At 40.5% G+C, this 27,238-nt stretch overlaps 1 protein-coding gene across 7 annotated transcripts in view; it reads left to right on the top strand.

Annotated features, from left to right (window-relative positions):
• MKNK1 (MAPK interacting serine/threonine kinase 1) overlaps window positions 1-21,303 on the top strand; it is a 39,094-nt gene extending 17,791 nt beyond the window's left edge. For all 7 annotated transcript variants that reach the window (XM_072997592.2, XM_072997593.2, XM_072997595.2 and 4 more), the window contains 10 exons: window positions 875-972; window positions 2,446-2,525; window positions 4,553-4,626; window positions 6,433-6,537; window positions 8,436-8,491; window positions 8,624-8,719; window positions 14,962-15,156; window positions 17,227-17,391; window positions 18,889-18,932; window positions 19,464-21,303. In XM_072997592.2, coding sequence (XP_072853693.1) covers window positions 875-972; window positions 2,446-2,525; window positions 4,553-4,626; window positions 6,433-6,537; window positions 8,436-8,491; window positions 8,624-8,719; window positions 14,962-15,156; window positions 17,227-17,391; window positions 18,889-18,932; window positions 19,464-19,692 — 1,142 coding nt within the window. In that variant the 3' untranslated portion in view covers window positions 19,693-21,303. The remainder of the gene's footprint in view (window positions 1-874; window positions 973-2,445; window positions 2,526-4,552; window positions 4,627-6,432; window positions 6,538-8,435; window positions 8,492-8,623; window positions 8,720-14,961; window positions 15,157-17,226; window positions 17,392-18,888; window positions 18,933-19,463) is intronic.
• The last annotated feature ends 5,935 nt before the right edge of the window (window positions 21,304-27,238 follow it).

Genomic DNA, 27,238 nt, shown 5'->3' with positions numbered 1-27,238 from the left:
CTTCAGTTTAAGCAATTCAATAGTGTTACAGTTTGGTAGAGAGTGAACATCTGTTGTGTTCAGTGTCTCTTACACTATACATACAATTCATTAAACATTTAACAGAAAAGACACAATAGCTGTTGGTAACAATTAGAGATACTACAGAGAGGTTGACTAGGTTTATCCACAATATAAATACTTTGTTGCATTATATCCTTGACATTTCTTTCAAGAGCAGCAAGGTATATAAATTATTTAAATCCGTGTTCTTTTATTTATAAGGAATTCCACTTCTGTTTCACTGGGATTATTTCAGACTGATTTCAGGAGAGGAACAGTCAGCATTTAAGGCTGTACAGCTTACGCTTTTCAATTCACTGGGGCTTGTTCTTGAACTAAACAGGCATTGAATTTGGTTGCAGTGAGCATAGTGAATTCATTGATACCTCTCTCTCTGTGCGTGTATTGTCCCCTGTGTTTTAACTCAAAGAAATGAATTGAAATTTTCCTTTCCTTGAGAGGACTGAGCTGTAGATGTTTTATGGCAATCCCATGAAATTGCTTGCACTGTAGCCTAGAGAATAAGATTCAGTAAGCTTGAAATACTTGGCTTTTATCTGTTTAAATTAATTTATGAGATAAAGTAGATAGGATTGCCGGCTTTCTGGAGTTAATATTTTAATGTGGACAAGGTTTTGAACTTCACTCCCATGCTTTTGACTTCAAAAACAGAGTCTTAAAACTGAAGCTGCGGTTTCATCTCTGTTTATTAGCAAGGAAACAGTTGATTTTATCTAATTATCGGGGACAATCATTGGCTCAGTAGCTTATTCTTGCAGTTTGCTGAAGTGTCTTCTAATAATTTCTATATGACGGCTTCTTTCCTGGGCAGATTTGTACAAACTCACTGCGGAGCTGCTTGGGGAAGGCTCCTATGCCAAGGTACAAGGAGCAGTTAGCTTGCAAAATGGGAAGGAATATGCAGTTAAAGTAAGTAAAAATGCCCTGGGGTTCCTGCGGGTCATTTGAGCTCTTTACGGCCTGGTCATATCATTGATGTTTTCTCTGGACTGAAGTAAAATATGAATTTTAGATATTTTTACTGAATTCCTAGCCTGGAAATACATAGAATTTCCAGTCCTATGAACCATGGTACAGAGAGTTGGCAGTCAGCCTTATCTCTTAAGAATAACTGTGGTGGCTCAGAACAAAGTCCTAGCTAGTCTAGTAATTCATTCCTATAGTGGCCAACTAGATGCCTGTAGCAACCCATAAGCAGAACATGAATGCAGTAGCATCCTTCCATGTGTGTTTCTCAGCAACTGGTGAACAGGGACATATGGTGTCTGATATTGGAACTGTCTGAGTGAGGTCTCCTGGCCATGCCTGTTCCCTGGATGGATTTGATTTAAATTTTAAAAAGCAGATTTTGTTTTTTGCAATTTAAATTTTTTTTTAAAAAAACAATTTTTAAAATTTAAAGTGTGATTTAAATGAATTTGAGTTTTAAGATTATTGATTTTTATCCACCCTAGCTTCTCTTGTGTTCTCCCTCCATCCTCCGATGTTTTCACATAAGTCAGGATCTTTTATAAACTGCAAAGTCCCATTGGGATCTCTTGTGGCTCAAAATATACTTTTTAAATACTATGAAGATTGAGGAGTTGTGACGAGGGGGCTACAAGGCCCCTTCAAACACAGTTGCCCCCTGCACCCACCCCCAGAGGGTGATTTTCTTGGACAATGTGCTTTGGAATGGTCTTTTCAAAATGGGGGTTGCAGAGGTGCTATGTGTTGATGCTGTTAATCTGTACACATCCCAGACGTTGCCTGTGCATGTAATCATCTCTTAGCAATAATCGTTTCATGAAGTAAGAGTAGACATGAGAGCTTCATATTCATCTCTCAGGGAAATGAAAATGAAGCCTGCCAGCACAGGTGTCCCAGCGGTTCTTCTCTGTCCCCCAGAACCAGCTCGGTCCACTTATTGGGCATGCAGGCACCCGGCAGTGGCAACATCACACCAGTTATGGACATGATCCCGCTGGTGCTGCCCAACCTCTCCCTGCAGCCGACTGCTCCAGCAAGGAGGTGGGAAGATGAGTCTCCCCACTCAGCTGCTGAGCAGCTGACTGAGGGGAGAGGCGGGGAAGCCCAGCAGGACTACATCTGTGACTGACGCATTGTCACCGCTGCTGGGCATCTGGATGCTGAGGACCGATAAGTGGACCACGTTGGTTCTGGGGTATGTGTGGAAAGGACCTCCAGGACATCGGTGCTGGTGGGCTTCGTAAAGGTGCCGTGTCCAAATAAAGAGCATGAGATCATTAACAAATGTCATAAACACCACTAAATGTTGTATTCACTTTGAATATGTATGCATTTTTGAAAATTAAAAATACTGCTAATAGTTGCTCAGCAGTATACTTGGTTTTTAGAGCTGACTTTTAGTTTTTATAACAGATAATTGAAAAAAACACTGGACACAGTCGAAGTCGAGTGTTCCGAGAAGTGGAAACATTGTATCAATGTCAGGGTAACAGGTTAGTTCATTCTTGCCTTCTTGAACAACATAATTGTGAATTGTTGATGTTACATGATTCCACCACACAGAGTCTGACCTGTGAGTTTTTGTGATCGCTATAGCGCTTCGCAAAACGGTGTTTCCTATGGGTGATTTTCGCTGGATGATGTTTCGGTCCATGCTTTGCAAGACTTTTTTGGGGAGGACCATTTTTTGCAAGACGACAATTTTGACAGCTGAATCTGCGCTTTGCAAAACGGGTGTTTTCGGGACCGTTTTTCGCAAGACAGCAATTTTGACAGCTGATCAGCACTTCACAAAACAGTTTTCCTATGGGTGATTTTTGCAAAACGACAACGATTTTCCCCATTGGAACACATTAAATGGATTTCAATGCATTCCAATGGGGAACCGCATTTTGCAAGACAATGTTTTCGCAAAACAGCGATTTGTGCAGAATGAATTAATATCGTCTTGCGGGGCACCACTGTATATACCCCGCTCCATTAGTGGGTTAGAATCAATAGTCACGTGACCCATACATTTATATAGAATGGGCGGCACTTGGCTTGACAGTGAGATTTGGGAGTCTTATTAGTCTGCTTCTGGGAAAAACTGAAGCCAGCAGGAAAAGAAGGAGGTCGAACATGAAGTGGCCTTGAGGAAGCCACAGCCTTGAGTTTGTAGGACATGAGCAGGACTATTGTGACCTGATCTTTGGAGGTCAATAATTCATAGGGTTGTCATAAGTTGGAAGTGACTTACTATATCACAGAACAAAAACACAACAGCTGTATCAACAGAAGTATACGAATGGTTTCTCTGCACCAAAACACCTTTGAATTTTACTTTGGTTAGATTGCAGTTGCTATGCTATGTCCAGTTCTGTGCACCACTGTTTAAGAAAGATATCTATAAACTGGCACATGTCTATAAAGGAGAGAAAAGGAGAGTGAGCTAGAACATTGTTTCTCAATCTTGGGTCTCCAGACATTCTTGGACTACAATTTCCAGATGTCTTGGCTAGCACAGCTAGTGGTGAAGGCTTCTCTGATTTTTAGTCCAAGAACATATGGAGACCCAAGGTTGGGAACCACTGGGCTAGATGAGAGTTCAGGTTCCTTTCATCTCCATAGTTTTAGAGGTGCTCTAGTTTGAGAAATTTGTGCTAACATTTGCACTGTGATTTAGTACAGAAAATTGCTTTGTTAAAATATCTGGGATACCTGTCTGGTTGCTTACATTGAGTGCCCTTGTATATTAGTTTTGATTGATGTGTTCTGGAATCATTAAAAGAAGTGACTGATCCTTTAGATCAAGGATTTGGGAACCTTTGACTCTCTAGCTGTTTTGGATATCAGTTCCCATATCTCCAGCCACAATCTTCAGCAATGAGAGATCATCCAAACTGTAGTGAAAGACATGGAAGGATCAGAGGTTCCCCAGCCCTGTTTTAGACAAAAGCTGAATTCCTATTTGCCTAAGGCAACAGAAAAGTTAATTGGCTGTTTTAGTGAATATCCACATGTGTGAGGTTTGAAGTTTTTTCCTAATGATTTATGAATCTGGTGTGCTTCAGCACCTATTACAATGTAGCAAAGTAGACCAGATTCTGGTGATGTGTTTTTAAAGGCTTTTAAACATTATATCCATTAAGAAATTAAATTATTTGGGGGAAAGTGGCAATATGTCATTCATGTTTTGCACCTCAAGGAAACAGGATATTTTTAGATGGATTACAGAGTTAGAGGTTTACTACTTTTTCAGTTTCCTTTTAGTATAATATCTGTAAATAGCCCAGGTAAATTGAAATGCGTTTTCAGTTGTGGAACTAAAAAAACTGAGTTCACATAAGCCAGAGATTTAATAGGTAAACAATATACATATTGATTGTTTTTATCCTTCTTTATGAGGTTTTCATAGTGTTTCCTTCAAAGCATACGTAGGTGTCATGTACGATGATAAATATATCTCATATATTATAATATATTGAAAAACAATTTCATATAACTTGTTCTTCACCCCCACCCCTTTGTCTTTCTTAAGGAACATTTTGGAATTAATAGAATTTTTTGAAGATACTGGAAGGTACTATCTTGTCTTTGAAAAGTTGCGTGGAGGTATACATTGTTATAAATTGTTGCCATATTTTTGTTATTAGTTTGACACTGTATTACTTTAACAGCTTCAAATCTCTGACACAAAAAAGCATGGTGAAAGACAGAAGATTTTTTAAAAAAATCAAGAGAGCTATTTTTCTGCAGTAGTAAAAATATCAAACCTTACAAGTAGAAACAATATACAGTAGTGTATTCACGAAAGCTTTCACAACCGGGATCTAATGGTTGTTGTGGGTTTTTCAGGCTCTTTGGTCGTGTTCTGAAGGTTGTTCTTCCTAATGTTTCACCAGTCTCTGTGGCAGGCATCTTCAGAGGACAAGAGTAGCACTCTGTGCTCTGGTGCAGTTTGTTTGGGAGTTGAGTATTTATAGCTGTGGGATCAGCTTTTGTCCTTTTCAGGAGATCAGTGATTATGGTGATCAGTGTGTTTTTGTTGTGGGTGTATTGTTGTGATAAGGAGGGGAGATTATCTGTCACTGTGATTGATGGGTATCGTTAGCTGGTCTTTTGTATGTAGTGATCACCAGTCCTTGCGGCAAAAATACAACGAATGTTACAGTCAGCAAAGGACAGAAGGGACCCCTCACCACTGCAGTATACTGAATACCTAGCAGTTGTGGCCAGGTATATATTGGAACCACAAAGCAACCAATATACAGTAGCTGTCCCCACTCCCTCTTATTCATGGGTGATCTGTCCAGGATCAGCCACAGAGACCTGAAACCATGGATATGAGGGTACCTATTAAAGAGAGGGAGGGGGGAAGTGCAAGAGGAAGAGGTAAGTGTGCATGTGCACTGCAGGCTTCATATCGACTATGCAGTTATGAGAGGGGGGGTCTACTCTAAATAAATACTACTTCACCTGTTCAGATGTTATGACATTCTGAGGCTGGAGATAGCCTCTACATGATGATGGTGATGATGCTGGAACACATGGTCTTAGGGGTTATTTTAAGCTGGAAAAAATGGGCATATAGATTTAGTATATCTTTGGTTCTACAATATAATCTTCTGCCTAAAAAACAAAGCTTACAATGGGAAGAAATGAAGTCCATCCAGCCCAGTATTAGCTACACTGAATGGCAGCAGCTCTCTGGGTTTTCAAACCAGTGGGTTTTTCAACCCTACTTGAAGATGGTGGGGATTGAAGCTGGTACCTGTACTCTGCCACTCTCCTACAGCCTCTCCCCCCAAACAGGTGAATGGCAGTAATGTCCAGCTGCTCTTGAGTGTTTCTTTTTGGGAAATGGACAGAATTATAGAGGCAAGACATTCAGGAACAAATTTTTCAGGCCGCTGTGATGCAGCGAGAAATCATAAATACTTTCTGGTTAAGAGGTCATGAATGTACAGCTGGGGCATGAGGGGGATTGTGCCAAATCAATCTTAGAAAGCTTTTTGGAAAAAAAACATTGGACCCTCCCAGTGAAAGTTTGGATTTTTTTCACTCATTCCTAAGGCCATAATCTGATATTAACTTTTGAAGTAGGTCCCATGGAACCAGGAATGTGCTGTGAATAAACATGCATAATTCAAGCTGTACTTTTTTCAGACTGTTACCAAGCTGTAAAATTGTTGGTTATTATAGCAATTTTTCTACAGTAATTACCTTTGGCCCTGTTTGTGTTGAAATAAGAGGCATGCAGTTTGAATGTAATACATCTGTTCCCACTACATTTTTTGTCTGATGTGTTCTGTCTAGAATGGTTTGATTTCAAGTATTCCTGTCTGCCTTTTTCCTTTTCATGGTGTGTGTGTGTGTGTGTTTAAAAGCAAAGTGCCTACTTGCCCTTTTTATCTGCAGGTTCTATCCTAGCCCACATACAAAAGCAAAAGCACTTTAATGAGAGAGAAGCCAGCAGGGTGGTGAGAGACATTGCCTCTGCTCTGGATTTCCTTCACACAAAAGGTAAAAAACAACAACAACAAAACCCGAACACTTTATTTTACATGCTCATTAGGTAACAGCTTTAAGGCCAGACAAGGTTTACTTGGGTCTGTAAAAGATCAGCATGAGCTTCAGAGTGTTGCATTATTTAGTCTTATTGGGCATGTTTTTTTTATTATTATTATTTTTCACGAAAGTCATGCAAATTAGCCCAAGGGTTTCTGTGCTACTATTGCTGGCTTTCTGCTACTTTGATTATGTGTGGTAAGAAGATGAACACTCTCCCTGTGTGAGTTACTGGACTTAAACATGATGATTCAGTGTCTGTGTCACTTGCAGTGACCTTGTGGTATTTGGGGATGGTGATTAGTGATGCACTGCTAGATTAAGGCTTGCTGATGACCATTGTGTATAGTAATTAAATAGCTTTGTGCTCTATGAAGGAGGCTGGACATCTGGAAAAGTATTTAGGTTAGGTGGGTCAAATCAGATAGGGGATGACTTATCTAGCCTAGACTTTCTTTCAGTAAGCTTTGAAGAAATTTTTAAGGTTTTAGCATATTACTGCCATAATAATTGATATCAAGAGTGTTGTTACAAATGTGGTCTATCTGTGGTTCAGGAGTGGCATAGAGACTGTCATATTACTTGTTGTCTTGCCTCATTTAAATATATGTGAGATCAAAATCACTTCTAGTTTTGGGGGGGAAACTGATGGAGTCTTTGCATATGAACAAGACAAAACCAGTTGTTTTCATTGTGAGGCACCCTGATGTTTTTCTCCTGCAGTGTTCAAAGTGTTGCTAGAGCGACAAAAAGGAAGTAACATACTTTTCTTAAATTTTAAAGATTTGACAGCCTTAAAGTTTTATATTTTCTTCAAAGCTTCAGGCCAGACTTTGCCTAGTGATTGACTTTTAACAGTGATACTGAGTTGCGCAGATGATAACTTAAATTGTTTATTCAAGTCCAACAGGGAAGACAAGATTTATAAGAAGTTATTTTCTTAACTTGCATTGAGCCAAGGGAGTAGGCCCTTTAAATGTGTGAAATCACATATTAAAGAGAGAGCATATGGTGCAGCTTCCTGTCTCACAGGACATTTATGTCTTCAAATTTCCAGTTCTCATGGAAGTATACAGGGACTAGTTTCTGCCTGTAGATCACAACATTTGAGGCATGAGTGGGCATTGTGCAAGAAAGCCCAGGTAACCTAGATAGGGTATACTGCCTGTTGCTGTTCATAATGTGGACTGTTGTGTGATTGTTATGTGAAAGGGGCTTATCACTTTGCTTTCCTAACACTGATAGATATTTATGTGCACTTCTAAAAAAGAACAGTGTGCAATTAAAAATTAAGCCCCAGTGTTATATATATATAACTTCCTCAGATTTTATATATAAATTTTTCTGTAAGCTACCTGTTAGAAATTGCTTTGGATGCTTGTTTTGTGTATCTGAACAGTACTAGATTATTTATCAGAGATGAGGATTTCCTGTAAATAGTAACAGCTGCTCATAGAAACATTTCCCCCATGCTAATCCCAGTTGTCATGGAAGCTGACAGAAAGTAGCTCCTTTGTAAGCTACTTCAAAATCTCAGAAAAGGACAATCACATGGGAGGAGGGTATACAATAGATTTGTCCAACACTGACCTTTCCCCACCTCCAAAATATGATCATTGCTGGCCAAGGAAAGAAGCCATGATATGGAGTCTACCCCCATATATTGATGTCCAATTAGGATTTTATCTAGGGCTGAGTTAACTGCTTGAAGATTATACTTCAGTAGGCAGTGTAGTTGATGTAAGCCCTGAGCTGAGAAGTCTGGTTTGTTTATAAGCCCGGAGAAGTTTCTCACTTTGTTTTACATGTCTCCCTAGGATCCAATTCATTCCTCTTCCTGTGTTTTATCTTAGGTATTGCTCATCGAGACCTAAAACCTGAAAACATATTGTGTGAATCTCCCACTAAGGTACTTCATGCTTTGTAATCTGTTTTTTTAAAATAATAATAATAATAATAATAATGTCTTCTCAAAGCTAGAGTTCACGAAAAATGGTCTCTCTGATATTCTCTCTCCTTTTTTTCCCCTTCCCTATTTCAGGTGTCCCCAGTGAGAATTTGTGACTTTGACCTTGGAAGTGGGGTGAAACTCAACAGTGCATGTACACCCATCACCACTCCTGAGCTGACTACTCCAGTATGTAGACTGCTGTCTCCTCCTGCTGTTAGCAATTCTATGCAAATGGAATTCCTGCCCCCCCCCCAGTTACTCATATGTGCATGATGTTTGTGTTGCATTACAAAGGCACAGCCTTGAATCAGTGTTTCAATTTGCAATCATCCCTTGCCCATTACAGAGTGTGGAATCCTATGGGCTGCTTATTTTTATCAGGATTTTGCAGGGAGGTTCTTATAATCCATAAAGTAAGTACTAGACATTGCACACCTTCGAAGCAGTATCCTCATGTTCTGGAGATGGGAGTGGCCACGGGCTCTAGTCCTGGCCAGAGTTTGGAAAGTTTCCAATTTTGGACTACAGTTCCCAGAATCCTTCAGCCAGCACAGGTGGCAGCTGGAGTCCCAAGAAAGTAATGTTTCTGAGCTTGGATCCCTATATGCATGATACTATACCCAGAATTTTGAAGTGTGCTTTTAATAGGAGTTGTCCGGGAGGTATGCTTGTCTCATTTGTTGGTTTTCTTTTCCTCTCCTCCTGCTTCCTAAAAAGATGGGTGGTGCCTCATGGAATCTCTTTTCTGGTTTGTATAACAACCTGAGCATTGCGCAGTATTTGATGGAGGCTTTCTTTTGTCCTGGGTAGAGATAGGGGATATCCCCACATAGGTGGGACCAGACGGTCCACTCATCGATTCACCATGGATTCTACCAATGGCTCCACAGCACGTGATCCGCTTGCCCTCTTCGATCTTGCAGCGAGGCTTGTCCACCCGCCTCCTGCCAGGAGTGGAATGTGGATTGCACACTGCAGAGCCAATCATAGAATCGTGCCGTCTGCGGTGGATTGGTGAGTGGACTGTGCGGGGATATTCATGTATGAATACCCCCATCTCTAGTCCTGGGACTAGAGTACATAGCATAGCATCCAGGATATGCTGGAAGAGGACCTAACACTACAGAGGAAGCTGCCTTGTAATTGATCAGAGTGCTTGCCTGTCTGGTTCATTATTGTCTGTACTGACTGGCACAAATGTCTAGGGTTTCCCAAAGCAGTATTTCCCAAACCTGACTTGGTATGCCAGGGAGTGAACATTCTGTGCACAATGCATAGGCTCTGCCACTGAGCTCTCTGTGCGGTTCAGGCTCAGTTTAATTGAGAGGCATGTGCAGAGTTGGAGCTACAGCACACTGTTGTGCTAGACGCAAGCTAACCAATGATTGAGGTTATCAGCATAATAAAGTTGCACAATACCTTTGAGGAGATATTGATTCTTGGGGTTTTTTGTAACCTAGCAGCAAAATGAATTTGCTTGAAGTGAATGGCATTGATTTCATTAGTGGTAAATAATACATGTCTTAATAGAGTACCATTAATGTGTTGTACACTTCAGAGGGAGAAAGAAAGGTAGCCCCTGAGGAATTTTCATGGGCTACCTTGATCTGGAGGGCAAAAGATGAAGAAGGAGTGGGTGGGTGGGGTTGGTAGTGATTTGAATAACCCAGTAAATTGCAGTATTGCCTCAGACTTGAAAGGCAATACTACCCAGAGGCCTTTGGGTAATGTGGGTGGCATATAAATTAAAATGAATGAATGAATGACCCGGTTCCTATTTCAGTGAGCCATTTCAAACTGTGGCTGGAATCCTATTCATTTTTGCATAACTTCTTAGGCTGATTGTGGTTAAATGACAGTGTGCCAGGATACGTTGTAGTTGGTGCTATCAGGCATGTGACTGAGGATGCAACTCCACCCCAACACCTCATCAATAGGCCACAATTATACAGATCTTATGCAGACACCACTAGGATTCACATCTCTGTGTTTAAGAGATTCTTAAACATTGTCTGGCCCAACCATCTGTGATGTTCTCAGCCTCTGGAAATTGACTGTTAAGAGAGATGAGACAATTTGTATATCAGAAAGATTAGCAAGAGAGAGAGAAGAGGAGGAGTCTGGCAGACAGCATGCAGAAGAAGGCAAACAGGAGATCCTGTGGGAGGGCATAAGAGAGGCTGAAGCAGAGTCACTGAACACACATCCTTCAAGAAAAAAAAGGGCAATGAGTTGTAGAAAGAGATTTCCTACTGTGTGCGACTTAAACCGAAATATACCAAGGAAGATCCATGGTCCCACCAGGTAGGAAGACTCAAAGACTTGTGTTCGTCTTCTTGTTAGTCCTACCAGTACTAAGAAGAGGAATAGAAAGGGAAATACTCCAGCTGAACAACTGGCTCTGAAGGTGGTGCCAATGTGAGGAAGATGGACTGCTGGAAGTGATGGGTGGCACTTCACAAGGACTGGCAAGAATGTGTTTAGCCACAATGTGAACATCTTCATGGGGGGGGGGGGTCTAACCTGAATTGGAAGGAAGAAGGAGACACAAACTTGGAGGTAAAGACATAGGAAGGCTTATGCAAAATAAGAGGAAAAGAGCCAGCAGCTCTAATGGCACCCAATATCAATCGTCATAAAAATGTACAGAGGAAAGTAGGCTACAAATCACACAATATTCAGTGTCTATGTACAAATGCCAGGAGTATGGGAAGCAAACAAGCTGGAAATCTCAGTTCAGGAGAGTATTTACAGTTTGATAAGTATAACTGAAACTGATCACCTCCTTGACTGGAATACAGGAATGGAAAAATATAAATTGTTCAGAAAAAATAGAAAGTGAGGGGAAGTCATACTGTATATAAAAAATGCATATTCCTGCACAGAAATACAGGAGGCTGGGTTTGGATGTTCCATTGAGAGCATCTGGATTAAAATAAATGGAGTAAAAAAATAAAAGGAATGTGGAGTCTACTACTGATCACTCAGTCAAGGAGAAGATACAGATGAAAACTTTGAAAAGCAAATAGCAAGAATTTCAAAGAGACACAATGTAGTACTAATGGGAGATTTCACTTACCTTGTGCCTGTTGAGAGGCAAATTCTGCCAAATATGGTCCTGCCAAATAATTCATCCGATCATTTTCTCCTACAAAAAGTGGGAATAACGGGAACGAGATAGCCATGTTGTACTTGAGTTCTTAATTTGAAAGGAGGCAAAAGTGGAGTGTGGCCACATACATAATGTGGTATTTTAGGGAAGACTTTGTTTTAGTCATGGAATAGCTTATTACTTTGAGTGAGTTCAAATCTTCAAGGCTTGAAGATCTGCATCCAAGAGTATTGAAGGAACTGGCTGAAGAACTCTTAAAATCTACAGTACTGTCTATTATTTTCCAGAAAAATGGAGGATGCATGAAGTGCCAGATGACTGGAGAAAGGTTAATATTGTCCATATTTTCAAAAAGGAGAACCTGGGAACTACAGACCAGTCAACCAGACATCAGTTGTAGGGGAAATTCTGGAGGAGATTGTAATGTGATCAGTCTGCAAGCACCTTGAAAACAATGTAATATATCTTGACTTTAGCAAAGCCTGTAATACTTGGATTAGCTAACTAACTAGATGTGGGCTGGTTAAGACAACTTTCAACTGGATACACAGTTGCTGGATACACAGTTGCTACAGATTCGTGCTTATCAATGGCTCCTTTTCAAACTGGGGAGTAACAAGTGGGGTGGGGACCACAAGGCTCAGTCCTGGATATGGTGCTCTTCATCATTTTTATTAATGTCTTGGATGAGGGAGTGCAGGGAATGTTTATCAGATTTGTGGATGACACAAAATTGAGTGAAATAGCTAATGCTCTGGAGGACAGAAACAAAATTCAAAAAGATCTTGATAGTCTTGAGCACTGGACTGAAAACAACAGAATGGAAGTTTGGCACCGGGGGGTGGGGGGCGGACAAATACACAGTTACAAGATGTGGGATACTTGGCTCAGTTATACTGTGAGGGAGAAGGATCTTGAAATTGTTGTAGAGCAAAAGCTAGATACGAGTCAACAGTGCGATGTGGCTGTAAAAAAGGCAAATGCTATTTTAGGTTGTACTAAGATAAGTATTAAGATAAGTGATGTGATGGCACTGCGGGTTAAGCCGCAGAAGCCTCTGTGCTGCAAGGTCAGAAGACCAACCAGTCGTAAGATCGAATCCATGTGATGGAGTGAGCTCCGGTCACTTGTCCCAGCTCCTGCCAACCTAGTACTTTGAAAGTATGTAAAAATGCAAGTAGATAAATAGGTACCACTTCAGTGGGAAGGCAATGGCTTTCTGGGTCTAGTCACGTTGGCCACATGACCACGGAAAACTGTCTACGGACTAAACGCTGGCTCTACAGCTTGGAAACAGGGATGAGTTCCGCTCCCTAGAGTTGGACACGACTGGACTAAATGTCAAGGGGAACCCTTACCTTTTTAAGATAAGTATAGTCACCAAATCCTGTGAGGTACTCATCCCCCTCTATTGGGCACTGGTTAGGCCTCATCTTTAGTACTGTGTCCAGTTGCGGACACTGCACTTTAAGAAGGATGCAGACAAACTGGTACAAGTTCAGAGGAGAGTGACAAGGATGATCAGGGGTCTGGTAACCAAGCCGTAGGAGGAAAGACTGAAAGAACTGAGCATATTCAGCCTTGAGTAAAAATAAAAAATAAAAAGAGGGGGAGATATAAGAGCAGTCTTCAAATACTTGAAAGGTTTTCACATAAAGGAGGGGCAGGATCTGTTTTCAGCTATCCCAGAATGAAGGACTCATAATAATGGGCTCAAGTTGCAGAAAGTTCAATTAAATATCAGGAAAAATGTCTTAATGGTTAGGGCAGTATGACAGTGAAACCAATTACCTTGAGAGGTGGTGAATGCTTCCGTGCTAAAGCATTCAAGACAAAATTAGACAACCATCTGTCAGATATACTTTGAATTGGATCCCTGCATTGAGTGTGAGGACGATGGCCTTAATAGGCTTCTTCCAATGCCATTATTCCATGAGCCTATGAAATGTGTAGCATATATAAGATGAAGGCAAGTGGGAAAATATACTGGGAAACACTAGCCATCAAAGGCAAATCAATAGTATAAAGTCACATATATTGTACAATACAATACCAGTTCAACACATGTAAAGCCAAGGATTTTTATTCATGGCAAAATTTCACACTCCATGCAAATAAGTTTGAGACTGTTAATTTGCTTCCCACAACCTTGGCAATACAGTACAACAGAGTTGCTGAGCAACAGCAAGTATTGCTAAAAACGAATGAAATCATGGAGAATTTTAATTCTTATTTCTTTCAATATAAGGTATTTTAAGAGGCATAAATTTTTAAGTTGTACTATAAACTAATGGCCTGGTGACACAGATTATATACAGTATATGTGGATGGTTTCTAGATCATTGAATTTCAAGAGCATTAAACGTCTTTTTCTTGTGATACAAAAGGTGGTAATACTGTATCTTTAGACTATGTGTGGGGAATTCTTTCCTTTTCCCTTTCCTTCCTTCCTTCCTTTGTCCAGGAGGAGAATTCCAGTCTGGGAACGTGCTCCAGCATAATAACTTTCAGTCATACAAAGCCTTCACAGATCTGAAATAAGGATAGAAGTAACTCAGCAACCAGTCAGGGAATTTAACAGGGCAGTGTTTGTTTTCTTCACTCTGGACATATATGACACTGGCTGAAATCCTGTTTGTTTAAATTCCATGGAAATTTGAAGTGGGGCAGGGAGACAATATTTCTGATTCACCAGCTAAGGTCCTGATACTCCTGTGTGATCTTTTGTTGTGGAGAAGCTTTTGGGGGCCAACAGACAGGTGTGTGTTAAGAGTCTTTAATTACTGAAAATCTCATCAGTGGCTGTGATTTTAAGTAAAGACTTCCTGATACCATCCCACAGCCCCCAATGATGAAAGGGATTACTTTGGGCCCATGGGAACCCCAAGACAGAAGAGGGAAAGGTTTAGGTTCTAAGCAACAATAAAAGCCTTTCACTGATGATGGCATCAGCATTATGCTACAGAACTTACACAAATAGGATTTCAGCCATTAAGTGGTCAGATCTCTCCTGGTTTCTGCCCCTTACTTGGTCGCTGTTGTGCCTTGGATTTTCTGGTTCAGTTTCTACTCTGCTAGCTTGGTATGAAAAAGATCATTATTCTAGATAGCTGTATGTTTTGGGTAATAGAATGACAGTGGCTTTTGCCGTCAGAAAAAGCACATGATATGTAGTATGTTCAGGTTTTTTAAATTTTGTTTTAGCTGTGGTTTAAAACACACATTTGAAAGTAAAGCCTCATCCATTTCTGTGTCATTTTCAGCTGGCCATGAACATGTCTGTTTCCATCTAATATGAATTTCTGTGCCTTGCTAGTGTGGTTCTGCCGAGTACATGGCCCCTGAGGTGGTGGAAGTCTTCACAGAAGAGGCCACATTCTATGACAAGCGCTGTGACCTATGGAGCTTGGGTGTGATTTTGTATATCATGCTAAGTGGCTATCCACCATTTGTGGGGAACTGTGGCACAGGCTGTGGCTGGGACAGGGGAGAAGTCTGCAGTGTTTGTCAGGTAAGCGGCTAAGCATATGGGGTTGAAGGAAAGCACATGCATGCATACTCCTAGAATATATGTGGAACAAGGTGATGGGATTATGGCTCACAATGCCTGTTTAGTTGAACTACATGAATTGCTTCCCAAAGTCCTCTGAGACATTCTGCTAACTTGAAGAATGAGGGCTGTTGTAGGACCACCTAGAAAATACAGTGCTCTAAATGTATGATCATACCCAATGTGATATAGTGGATAGAGTGACAGACTAGGACTCAGGAGGCCTGATTTTGAATCCCCACTGAGCCATGGAAACTCGAGTGGAACTGATAAAACCACTCCTTAAATATCTCACTTACCTTGAAAGTCCTATTAGGGTCACCGTAAGTCAGATCTGACTTGACAGCACATAACAACAACAAAGATGTTTGATCCTTTCTTATAGTCCCAGACGGAATACCACTCTACTCTTTATTAGTTACAGTTATATATTGCCTTTGCTCCAAGTGGGCTCAGGACAGCCTACATGGATTTCCAGATTCCTCCCATGTAGTTCTCATGACGATTCTCTTGAATTCAGCTAAGCCAGGAGAGAGTGGTTGGCCCAGTGACCATCCACTGAGTTTTAGGGCTCAATGGAAAACAGAACCTGGATTTCTTTAGTTCCATTCCAATATATTAACCATGGCTTCAGCCCAGCTCTCTTATGTGTTAGGTTCAGTTTCTAGCTGTATGGATTTGTGAAGGGAATAAGTTGAGTAGCACTATATGGAATCACAGAATTGCAAGTTAATTTTATTGATGTACTCGAATCAGATTTGAACTGTCCAAATACAGGTTAGTCTATTGCCCATGTTCAAATGTGCCTTGATTGGGGATGGGAAACATGCTGTTACTTCAAGTTCTGAGGACTATGTTGTCTTCTCAAGTCCTGTGGAATTTCAGTTCAAAACTATATTGGCAGCATTATAGGAAAATGGAGGGCGGGAAGGGCTGTGGGGACCTACTATGACCATGTTGTTTTTTAAAAAGTGACATTTGTGACTCTGAATTAACAATGTGTGAAGATGGTGAGCATATCCATTCTCCTAGAAGAAACAGACAGCTCGGAATAGAGAGGTTCCGGAGTTAATGTTCTCCTAAGTGAGATGGAATGAGTCCTTGTTCCATCCCAGGCAGACACACTACACTCCTTTCCCAAATCTATCCCCATTTAAAATCATTGAGAAACCAAAATATAATCATGAGTCCCAGAGTCATTTAGAACTCCCAGTACTCAAGAAAATATTGGACTCAAGGTAGTTAATTCCGTGGCCTGAAAGAAATCAATTAAGTTTAGTATTGGTAGCAGCTTGTGTCTGTTCAAGAGATCAAACATAAGATCTTTGGTATAATTGTTTTATTAGAAAAATAAAGATTTAAAAAGAAATTCAGTTTCTTGCAAAAGCAAAACAATCAGGAACATTTCCATAACTATCCAGTTAGAACACTAACAAACTCCAGCTAAAAAAAAAACAAAACAATAAAATTGCTATCTAAGAAAAATTAGGAAGAGCATAGCTTCCCCTCTAACTACTTGTAGAACTACATCCTAAAACAATTTCAGGAACGCCAATGTCCATCTAAGAAACCATTGTCCATATAATCCATAAGGCAAAAAAGTTCCTTTTAGAAATCTATGAGACGGAAAAAGAACTCTTCTCTCCCTCTGCAAAGCTGCATTTTTCTTCTGTGCTGGAAAAAAACCCTCCTTCCTTCCCCCCCCCCCCGTGGACAGCCAATCAGGAAGAAGAAAAAGCTATCTTTCTTAGTCCTTCTATTCTCATGAGAACACAGGTGTTGTTTAGGTTTAGCCGCTGGGATGTTTAGACTTCAGTAGGAATGGAATGTTTAGAATTCCGTATCCTGGGTGACTAGATAAGAACACGGACTTCTGTGAAGGAAAACAGCATCTGGAAACCTCCATTAGAATTACACAGACCAAGGATGGATTCTTTCTGGCTAATTTCATGACTACAAATCTAATTTAGAAATTACTTTATGGTTTCTATAACCCATATCATCACACCTATATTTATATGTTGTTGCTAGAACAAACTGTTCGAGAGTATCCAGGAAGGCAAATACGAATTCCCCGACAAGGACTGGTCTCATATTTCCAGTGATGCCAAAGATCTCATCTCAAAGTTGTTAGTCCGCGATGCCAAAGAACGGCTCAGTGCTGCTCAGGTTCTACAGCATCCATGGGTACAAGGTGTAAGTTGCCTGTCTCTTCCACGCCTGCTTCCCTGTCTGTTTTTATATTGTACTGCTGTTTGATAAAATAGATGCTTGAGAAAAGGTCACCCTGGGTTTTGATTTCATTGGAGATAAGCCAGAGCCAAACAGTGGTCACCAGAATGGAAACCCAATGGCATTTTTTCCTAAAAATGCTTTAAGTGGGGGGCGGGCGGCACAGGGGCGGTTGCCCTAGGCATCAAATTCTTAGGGGTGTGGTGGTTGGAAGGGCTTCGTTGCCCAAGATGGTCCCTTCCTGTGTCTTTCTCTGCCCCTTTCTTTCTTGACTGCTATCACATCATCCACCAAGGTGCCGGCCTTCCTGGCATCAAACGTTTTGCTGGGAAAGGGGCCTGTGGTGGTCGCTAGCTCAGTGGCTACCCAGCAGAGCAGCGGTCTCCTTCATTTTGGAGCCACAAACAGGGAGCTTGAACAGCAGAACTGAACCTGGCAGGGAAGTCACTACAGACAGCCAAGGTGCAATGATAGGCAGGCAGGACAGAGGGATGCCCTGCCCCGCCAGCAGCTCCTCTGGCCCTCCTGCCCTGCCGAGCCCTGCCCTCCTTGATGGAGTAGGCACTCCCCTCAGCACCCATCCCATCCCAGCGCTCTACACATCCTTGGCTTGCCTCCTTCTTGAGTGGCTACACTTCATGACACTATCCCAGGGGCTTCTCCGACCACACCCAGCCACATGGTGCCCTGGGTGCTGACAATCCATGTTACACCACTGTTAAAACCCAACCCCGTTGAATGCTTCCCTAAATACTGAGGTGCCTGAAACCTTTCTGTTTCAGCCTGTAGCACAAGAACCTTAAGCTAGTCCTGTTTTCCCAGAGGCATTCATGGATGTTCAGGTTTTCTGGGTTTGTTTGGTCACAAGCCCATTTTGAGTGTATGTTCTCTCTGAGAAGAATCAAGTGTTCCCAGCATTGATACAGGTGAAATGCAAAGCGTCATGAATATTTTTGGTAAAAGCAAAAGAGAAATAAAAAGTTAAACAAAAGCAAAAACATGGTGGCATCTCAAAGACTATCTTGTATAATTTTTTTAGTGTGAGCTTTTGTGGACAAGTCCATTTCATCAGGCATTATACATTACACTTGCCCACGAAAGCGCATATTAAAAAAATATAAAAGATAGTCTTTGAGGTGCCACGACATCTCTGTGTGTGTTTTTTTTTTACTTTTTATTTCTGTTTTGATTTTACCTGCAATGCTTACACAGACTAATGTGATCACCTATAACTATACATGCATATTTTTGTTCTTGTTTAAGATACATACATTTATAGGAACATTGTAGCTGCCACATGTATGGCCATCTAATTTATATGAAAGCTTGGTTGTGAAAGGAGTGTTCAGATTAGTAAACTCTGAAATATGAGTGTCATTTACGTATTCTTTACTTAAGTAAAGATTTGTTTTTTAAAAAAAAACCCCTCAGCTTAAACTGTAATATTCTAATCATATCCAGCATGCTTCTGAAAGAGGACTGCCTACGCCACAGGTCCTTCAAAGGTAACTCTTTCTGATTATCTTTCTTAAGTAGTGGGAAGGGTTTTGTGGGAGAGTTGCCATTTGATCCAGATGTGAGCAACTTTGGTAGATTTGGGAGCTTCCAGACCTTTCTGCAGGCTGGCCCAGGCCCCAAATTCACAATTTAAAAAACAAAACAAAATCTGCTTCGGGTTGGGGGAGTCCCTAACACGATAAATTGTAAGATGGGGGGGTGGTTGGAGTGGTTTTATGGGTCACAGAAATGCCCCACAGAGCACACTGTATCCACTCATACTACAGTCATATCAGAGGAGGACCAAGGAACCTAGCAAACTGCATTAGTTGGAAAAACCGTTTGTGTGAGGATGGTTTACGACGTCTGCAGGACTAGTTTACTGTAGTTTGGTATCACAGAACATAACCTGATTATTTAAAAGTGAAGTAGTGGAGAGACAAATTGTGCCCATCTCCTGCTTTCAACGATGGGATATTTAGTCTCCATGATATAAATGGATCTCTCTCTCCCCCCCCCCCCCAAATCCACTTTGGCAGGAACAGCAGCACGAAAGAGCTGACTCTCTTCACTGCAGAGGCTATTGCCTTAAACCGCCAGCTCTCCCAGCACGAAAATCAACTCAACGAAGAGCAAGAGGGCATCATGCAGGCCATGTGCTCCATGAAGCTTTCTCCTCCCTCCAAATCCCGCCTTGCCAAACGCAGAGCCATGGCTCAGGCCACAAAAAGCAGTGGCTTCCAACCAGCTCCTCACGCGGCCCTTTGATGCACATTTCCCTTTGTCAAGGGTTAGGTTCTGTTTTGTATCCTGCTTTTTAAAGAGACTCTTCGGTATCCCGGTGTTTGAAAGGATTTTAGAATGAAACTTGTGTTGAAGTAATTTAAAAGACAGTATCCTTGGAAGTGCTTTTATGTATGCTGATTTAAATGAGTTTTTTAGAGAACCTTTGCTGCTGCTACCATTGTAACAAACCACATAAGTTGCATTTGCACATAGCTATCTGTAACTAGAAGGATAAACTTCTGTAGCTGAAAAAGGAGTCTGAACTCACCAGCTCTTGAAGGATCTTCCATTACCTGCACAACTCTAGGTCTCTGTTTACGGGAAGTAGAATAATTAGTTGTGGCCATCCTTCAGGTAATATTGCTAACCTTTCTTTTTTTTTCTTTTTTCCATTATAGCATATGAGTTAAAATGCAAAAAATAGGAAAGGCTTTGCCTCTTACCTCGGGGAGCTAACTTCTGATGTTATAAATCTAGGGTCTAGACCAGCATAGATTTCAGCACATATGACTTCAATATGTGAAAAGCACCTCACTGCTAAGGTCTGTAGTGGCCCATGTCTTCCTTTTCTGCCCACAAAAGTCAGGTTTTTGGCACTGAGACAGAGTATATCTTAACATTCTGGTTGCAAAGATTCATTTTGGAATCCGTCTTCTGGATGCTGAACCATCCTGTCCTTGGTAAGGCCTTCCTTTTTGCTCAGATTTCCAGGTCAACAAGTAGGGGAATTATATCTTTAATTGCTCTAAATATTTAGTTCAATTCTCTACAAAATATTTCTTAAAGAAGTGTGCCTTTTCACTGAAGATCTAGAGAGAGATGTGTGCAGCATTGCTTCTTCCCCTGTGTGGGGTCTGCTAGAAAGCTCTTATCTAACACTGGTGGACTGTGCAGAAATGGGAGCTCCAGAAAGCTTTTTGCTACCAGCATTTATGCCAATGGCATTATACGAACAGGCATAAATAATAGGATTTGGGCCAAACCTTTTGAAATATAATATATTGCTGTGGATTGGCTACTCTTGAAATGTGACCTTGCTTGAGAATGATTCACGCTGTATCACATGATTATTTAAAATCCCAGCTATTGAATTTCAATTGGGCATCTTTGGAAATCCTCCTTCATGAAAGTATTAAAACTGTTCACTTCAGGACCTCTGAGTCCTTGTCAATTAAGAAGAGGATTTAAATTTTATCCGATTTTCAAAATCAGTATTAATGTTGAAGCAAAGAACAGAACAGATCCAATAAATGGTTATCCCAAATCTACCTTGCAGAATAACTTGACATTTTGTCTTTAAATGTAACATATATATATATAGATTTACAATTTTAAAATTATTATTGAACATACTGGTGATGAATGTGAAGAATGGCTGCTAGATTTATGTTGTTTTTTTAAAAAATGTACTGTCTGAAGGATTATTAATTGTACTTCAGTTTTTAAGCATACTTTAAGCTGTTACAGCTCTACCATACACTTCTTTGCTCATGGTTTTTAAAAGCTTTGGACAACTCAGGAAATAATATCCCTAGCTATATGACACATATATTAATATTGTGTACTTAAAATTAAACTTACTTCATTTCTAAACTGTTTCTTTGTTGATATGTGGAGTAACACAAGTACTCGCTTTTCGCAAACTGGAAGTCCAGGATTCTATCAACATGGAACACTGACTTTCTTGGAACATCCTGAATACATGTCATAAAAAATATTTCAGCATCTTTGGCTGCCATACATGCCATAGCAAATTACTGGGAGTAAGAATACCTTTTTAATATGTTTCACTAGCATGAAATTAAATTTGGACAGTGGTAACACTATATAGCACAGCAGTTCATTCTGAACAAAAGATGCAAATGAAACTAATATTGATATATAAATATAGGAGGGCCTGGCGTACTCTGGTCAATGGGGTCACGAAGAGTCGGACACGACTAAACGACTAAACCAACGATGAAACAATCTGAATTGAAGATTAAAAGCCAATTTTTAATGTTTTAAAAATAATGACAGAAAATAAACACAGGGTGTCATGTGGTATAAAACATACAAGGGTCTAAATACGGATTGAATCATGGCTGTTTGTATGGTCCCATGGTAACCATGCAATGGATTTTTGCTTGCCCATGGACAGAGTGGCACTCTGCACAGATCCCTGTTCAGTCTGGCGTTCTTGGAGTTGAAAACAGAGAGGTAGCAGAGACATGCCATTCAAAGAAGAAGAAACTGAAATGAATACACTGTAAAACTAGAAGGTACCTTTATCACATGTATACTATTTCTTGTAGTGTTGGCCCTTCAAGTGGTGAAAGATGCCTGCTGTCATAGCACACTTTGTCCTTTGTATTTAGCATGCACTGTATTGTAACTGGTTACTGGAGGCTAAAGTTGGATTTAATTGGCAAGGCTGATTGGTACATAAGATATCTTGGTGTAAGAAAGAAAGCAAATTAATCTAGAGCATGGATTTCTCTTAATATCTGGTTTTGCTCTGTGATGTTGAACAGTATGGATGCTGGACATGCACAATTATTACTATGGTTTATCAAATAGAACTTAAAACCCATTTTAACCTGGTTACTACATGAACGGAATTTTCTGCAGAGACATTCAAGCGTAGTGAGACATAACTTCTGAAAGTAAGTATTTTTAATAACATGCAGGGCCACAAATTGAATAAAAGACTTCCTGCAGTACATAAGGTTTGAAATGGCTATGCCTCCTTCTCTTAGCACATTCTTTGTAGTAGCCTTTCATTCTCTTGTTTCTTGTAGACTACTTGGAGGAGAGGTAGACTGCAATCCTATATACATTCGGTAAGTTTCAGTTATCACAGAAAGGTGTGGTGTGTGTGTCACTCCTGCTGTGTAGGCATGGGGTTAAGATTATTCTGTCCAGGCTGTGTGAATAGGAGCTATCCAGACACTTGGAGGCGGGTGGGGGGAACCATGGATCTGTTTTTAGGATGGTGTGACTGAATTCTTGATAAGGAATACTACCAATCAGTCATCAGGGCTTTTTCCTGCTTTTTCTGCTTCCCCTGTTGTCTGTGTTTGTATTTCAGTATTAACTAATTTAAAACAGAAACAGAAAAAAATTGTATAGGGATAAATCATAAACAGATGAACTGAATCTCAAAAAACACTTTAATTTTTTTTGGGGGGATAGGAGGATCATTTTTGTAATGGAGTAGGATTACTAGGATTATTATTGTTATTGACAATCATTTCTGCATGTTTAATACATTTTAATACATTTTCAGTTTTGCTGGAAGTCCACCACAGAGTGGAGTTTTTTTTAAAATCTGTCTGTCTGTCTGTCCCACCCATCTAGCTACCAAGGCCACTCTGGGCGGTTTACAAAAATAATAATGAAATAATAAGATAAAAACAAAAATGAAAAGGGTTTGGGGCTTTTGGAGACTTGAGAAATACCTTTTTATTGCCGAATGATCACTCTTGGAGCCTTCATAAGAGTACTGGTAATGTTGTGATGATGATGCACCACAACTTTACTTGTATCCTAATTGCAGCTAGAAATGTTGTTTGCTTGTACCGCCACCCCCCCACCCCACCCCCCCGTGTGTGTGTGTGAGTGAGAGAGAGAGCAAGCATGTGGGAGGGCGGCCTAACCTACCAGATAAACATTGTTGCTTATAATCACACAGCATAACAATTCTGTAGCCTGTCCCTTCCTGTGCTATCTTTAAATGGATAATTCATCCAGTAATTTAATTTAAACAACACCCTAGGAAAACTCTTCATACCACAATATTGGCAGCATAAAAAGAAAATGAAAGATCTTGCACTCATTTTCTCTCCAGTAACACTCACTTTTTAAATCATTTGTAGAAAAGATGCTGTCTTGCTGATTAGAGGAAATAAAATCCTATTTGTTTAATTCTCAAAGCTAACGCTTTTCTTTTGGGCCATTCCAGTGCTAAAGCATGAACATCTAATCTGGTTTCTTTAGGAACATGCTACCATGGCAACTGAAGGCTTGACAGTTCTGAAGAAGCATATGCTAGTGCCCACTCTCTCTCAAAGCTTCCCGTTCATGTCTCGCTTGTGTCATTTATTTCTTTCAGTTTTCCACTAATGCAATAATAGAGACATTGCAATAATTTGGGACTGTGTGAAGAAAGCTCTGAAAAACCTGTAGCTTTTGTTTTGAAGAGGCATTCATAACAATTAACTCTTCTACCAAGAGAAACAACAACACAACAAAAATTGTTGATAATTGACTAGATTTAATTGGTAGTTACAATAGACTACTGGCTCTGTGAGTTGGGTTCCTGCCTGTGGAGCCAGAGTTTGGGTGTTCAATTCCACACTGTGCCTCTCATGAAAAGATCTAGCCTGTATAACTTTTAAGCAAGCTGCAAAGTCCCAGGACTCCTCCAGCCGAAGGGAAGGGTAAATCACTTCTGAGTTCTGTGTAGCTAGAGGGGATTGTTATGGCTGAAATCCTGTTGTGGAGCTATGCACATGTAGTGTTGAGTTATGCTTGCGGTAGCTACAGTGGTGCTAAGATGGAAGCCCTATCTACAAAGCACTTCCAAAAGTGCACCGAGCAATTGATTGAAATGGGAACTGTGTAACCATTTGTGAAATCACCTGGCACAGTCCTTATTGCCAGGGTGACTGACCAGCACATTTACCACTGTGTAACATGTTATGCCTCGATGAACAGGATTCTGAATTGACTTGATGGCGTGTGATTCTGCCATTATTAACGGTAGACTGCTTTGTGCAGATACTGGTGAATATCTGTGTTTCATCCAATGCAAAGGCAAACTGCTAACTCACACGTATTAGTTGTGTTCTTTTTCTTCTATATCAGTGATTCCCAACATTGGGCCCGCAGATGTCCTTGGACTACAGTTCCCAGAAATGCTGGCTAGCACAGCGAGTGGTGAAGGCTTCTGGAAAATTTAGTTCAAGCCCAGCTGGGGACCCAAGGATGGGAACCACTGCTCTGTATGATCATACAGGATCCAGGTTGCTGAAATCATGACTGTGTGGGTGAAAAAAGAACACTTCAGGAGAGGAATAGGTGTTGAATTAAAAATGGATGGAGAGGAAAAGGTCCAGGAATTCATAACCTGTGATCTGTTTTTAACTGCAATCCCCTGTTGCTGTTTCTCATAAAGAAAATTAAATATTGACGCTGTTGCTTTTGCGATATACAATAAAGTCTAGGTTGGTCTCAATATACTGCCCTTCAGTAGCTCTTCCGAGGAACAATTTATGTCCAAATACAGAATGCAAGGCTACTCGGGCTGTTATGAAGAATAAAGGCATTGAGCAGGGGGTTGGACTTGATGGCCTTGTAGGCCCCTTCCAATTTCACTTTTCTATGGTTCTATGATGGCCACAAATGATCCCTTCATTTTCACCCATTGCACTCAGGGCTGAGAAGAAAACTACAAAACTACCTCCTCTTCTTCAGCTGAATCTGCCCCATCTCTGTGTGGGTGGAATGAGAGATCAGTATATAGAGAAACTAATCTGTAAACTTTATTTTGTAGGGGAAAAATTGTGATATGCTTTAGTTATGGGTAAAAATAGTCTGGGTATTTTTTTAGGTCAGCAATATCCTTTTTTCATTCAAGAGTACTGGCAGCAATATGCCAATTCTCCTTTAATAGAGAAAGTCTATGTGTCTCATCCCGTTATGTGATTGTGATTTTTCTTCTTCTTCTCCCAGACATAGAAAGTTCCTTAAAGAACTTGGTGGAAAGTGATTTGAAATACCAACCATGTTCCTAATCAAGTCACATAGCCTCCAGGCTCTTCCTAATTAGCTGATGCTAAAAGTAGCATAAATTCTCCAAAGGTCACTATGCAGAATATTTTTTCACACTCAAGTTTTAAAATGACTGCAGACTTTGCTTCTGCTACAATGTGGAAGCTAGCCACTTGCCCGTTAACATTTTTGTGTGGAACTTGTCCTCAAGCATTTCTCATATTAAGCTGCAGCCTTTTCTGTGTTGCCTTGTGCATTGCCCACATCTCTGTTGAACTAGGTGTTTCACTTCTAACTCATGTGCATAACATTGCCAGAGGAAAGAAGTAATATCTGCAGAAACTTACAAGGGGCAGACGTACAGTTAGAACTGGGCTGCTGAATTTTAATTCATAAATTAAACTCGGCTCCCTCTGCCCATAATCTGTTTCTTTGTTCAAAATTCTCCCAGTCTCCAAAATATGTGGATTTATCCAATTTATCTTTAGTCTTGCTGTGTTTTGACTACAGTGCTCATCCAAGGAAAACCAAGTTTGTCCCATTGAACTCTAAAAGTAATTGGACGACATTTGCACTTGTTTAATCAACATTACAAGGTTCTTGTGAAGATAATGGGGCTGTCGATGGTAGTAGTAGTAGTAGTAGAAAACTTGAGCTCCTTGGAAGACAGGTGGGATAAAATATACTGAAATGAATGTGTTCCAAGGAAGCAGCATCACTTGAGGCAATTCTTTTTTGACTTCACTGAGTTCACAGTGCTTTTAGGGGGAAGGTACAGTATGTGTAAAAAAAATACCTGGACATTTCCATAGAATTGTAAGACTGCAGAGTTGAGAGGGACCCCATGGACCATATAGTCCAACCTCATGCAAAGATTATATGTGCAATTTTGCCATAGACATAACATAGTATACATTTCATACTGCTGCTCTATCTTCCATCCATGTAGCTGCATTCTCCAAGTCCTATAGTCTGTCTTCTCCACCAGGTGCTCTCTATATCTGTTGAATAATCCCCAGCCAAAATGGCCATCAACAACTTGGTAATACATTTTTAATTCCACATGCTTTGCAGCAGCATGTAAAAAGCAGCAGAAGACAAGACGTGTATAGATGTACAATGGCAGTATCTGAGTAATCCTGCCTGACATACTGTAGGTAACATAACACTGTCGGGCACACTGCTTTGAGTCAAGGCAACTTATTTTTAGAAGCCGTTGCCTAAAGACTAAGACTTGCTCATTAAGGACTTGATTAAATAAATAGCTTGTTTCTTAGGAGTGTCTAGTTGGATGGGCGAGTTCAGTATTCCAATAATATGAGTAATGTTGTGTTTGCTCAGCAAGTGAACTCATTAACTGATCTAATGGTTAATCAAGAGGCAAACCAGGCACTAGTTAGGCCATGCTTTTCCTTCTGTCCGAAGCAGTCTTGTCTTCTCCGTCTCAAAGGCTAATTTCTTTGGCAGAGTTTGGATTCCAAAGAGCCAAACTACATTTAATGGGGCAAGGTTGTCTGTTAACAGGTCTCCTACTCTATATATGAACGAGGCAGCTGAGGAGTGTGGCTAATTTCTAACATCTATACCATGTAACAGTGAGGGAGAAGGTGTAGGGAAGGAGAAGCCTCCACCACCAAAGGATTATTCCTGCAGTCAGTGCCTCAAGGTAGAAACAGGTTCTGTAAGAGTGGATCCTAGTCATTTACCTTGCAGAAGTGATATTGTATACAGTATCTCATTCATATTTTAGAGGATCTAGGTTATCCAGTAAAGT

This window comes from Pogona vitticeps, chromosome 4 (genome assembly GCF_051106095.1).
Source record: "Pogona vitticeps strain Pit_001003342236 chromosome 4, PviZW2.1, whole genome shotgun sequence".
Lineage (NCBI taxonomy): Eukaryota > Metazoa > Chordata > Lepidosauria > Squamata > Agamidae > Pogona > Pogona vitticeps.
Note: the sequence above shows the minus strand (reverse complement) of the source record. Positions and strands in the feature narration are given on the sequence as shown.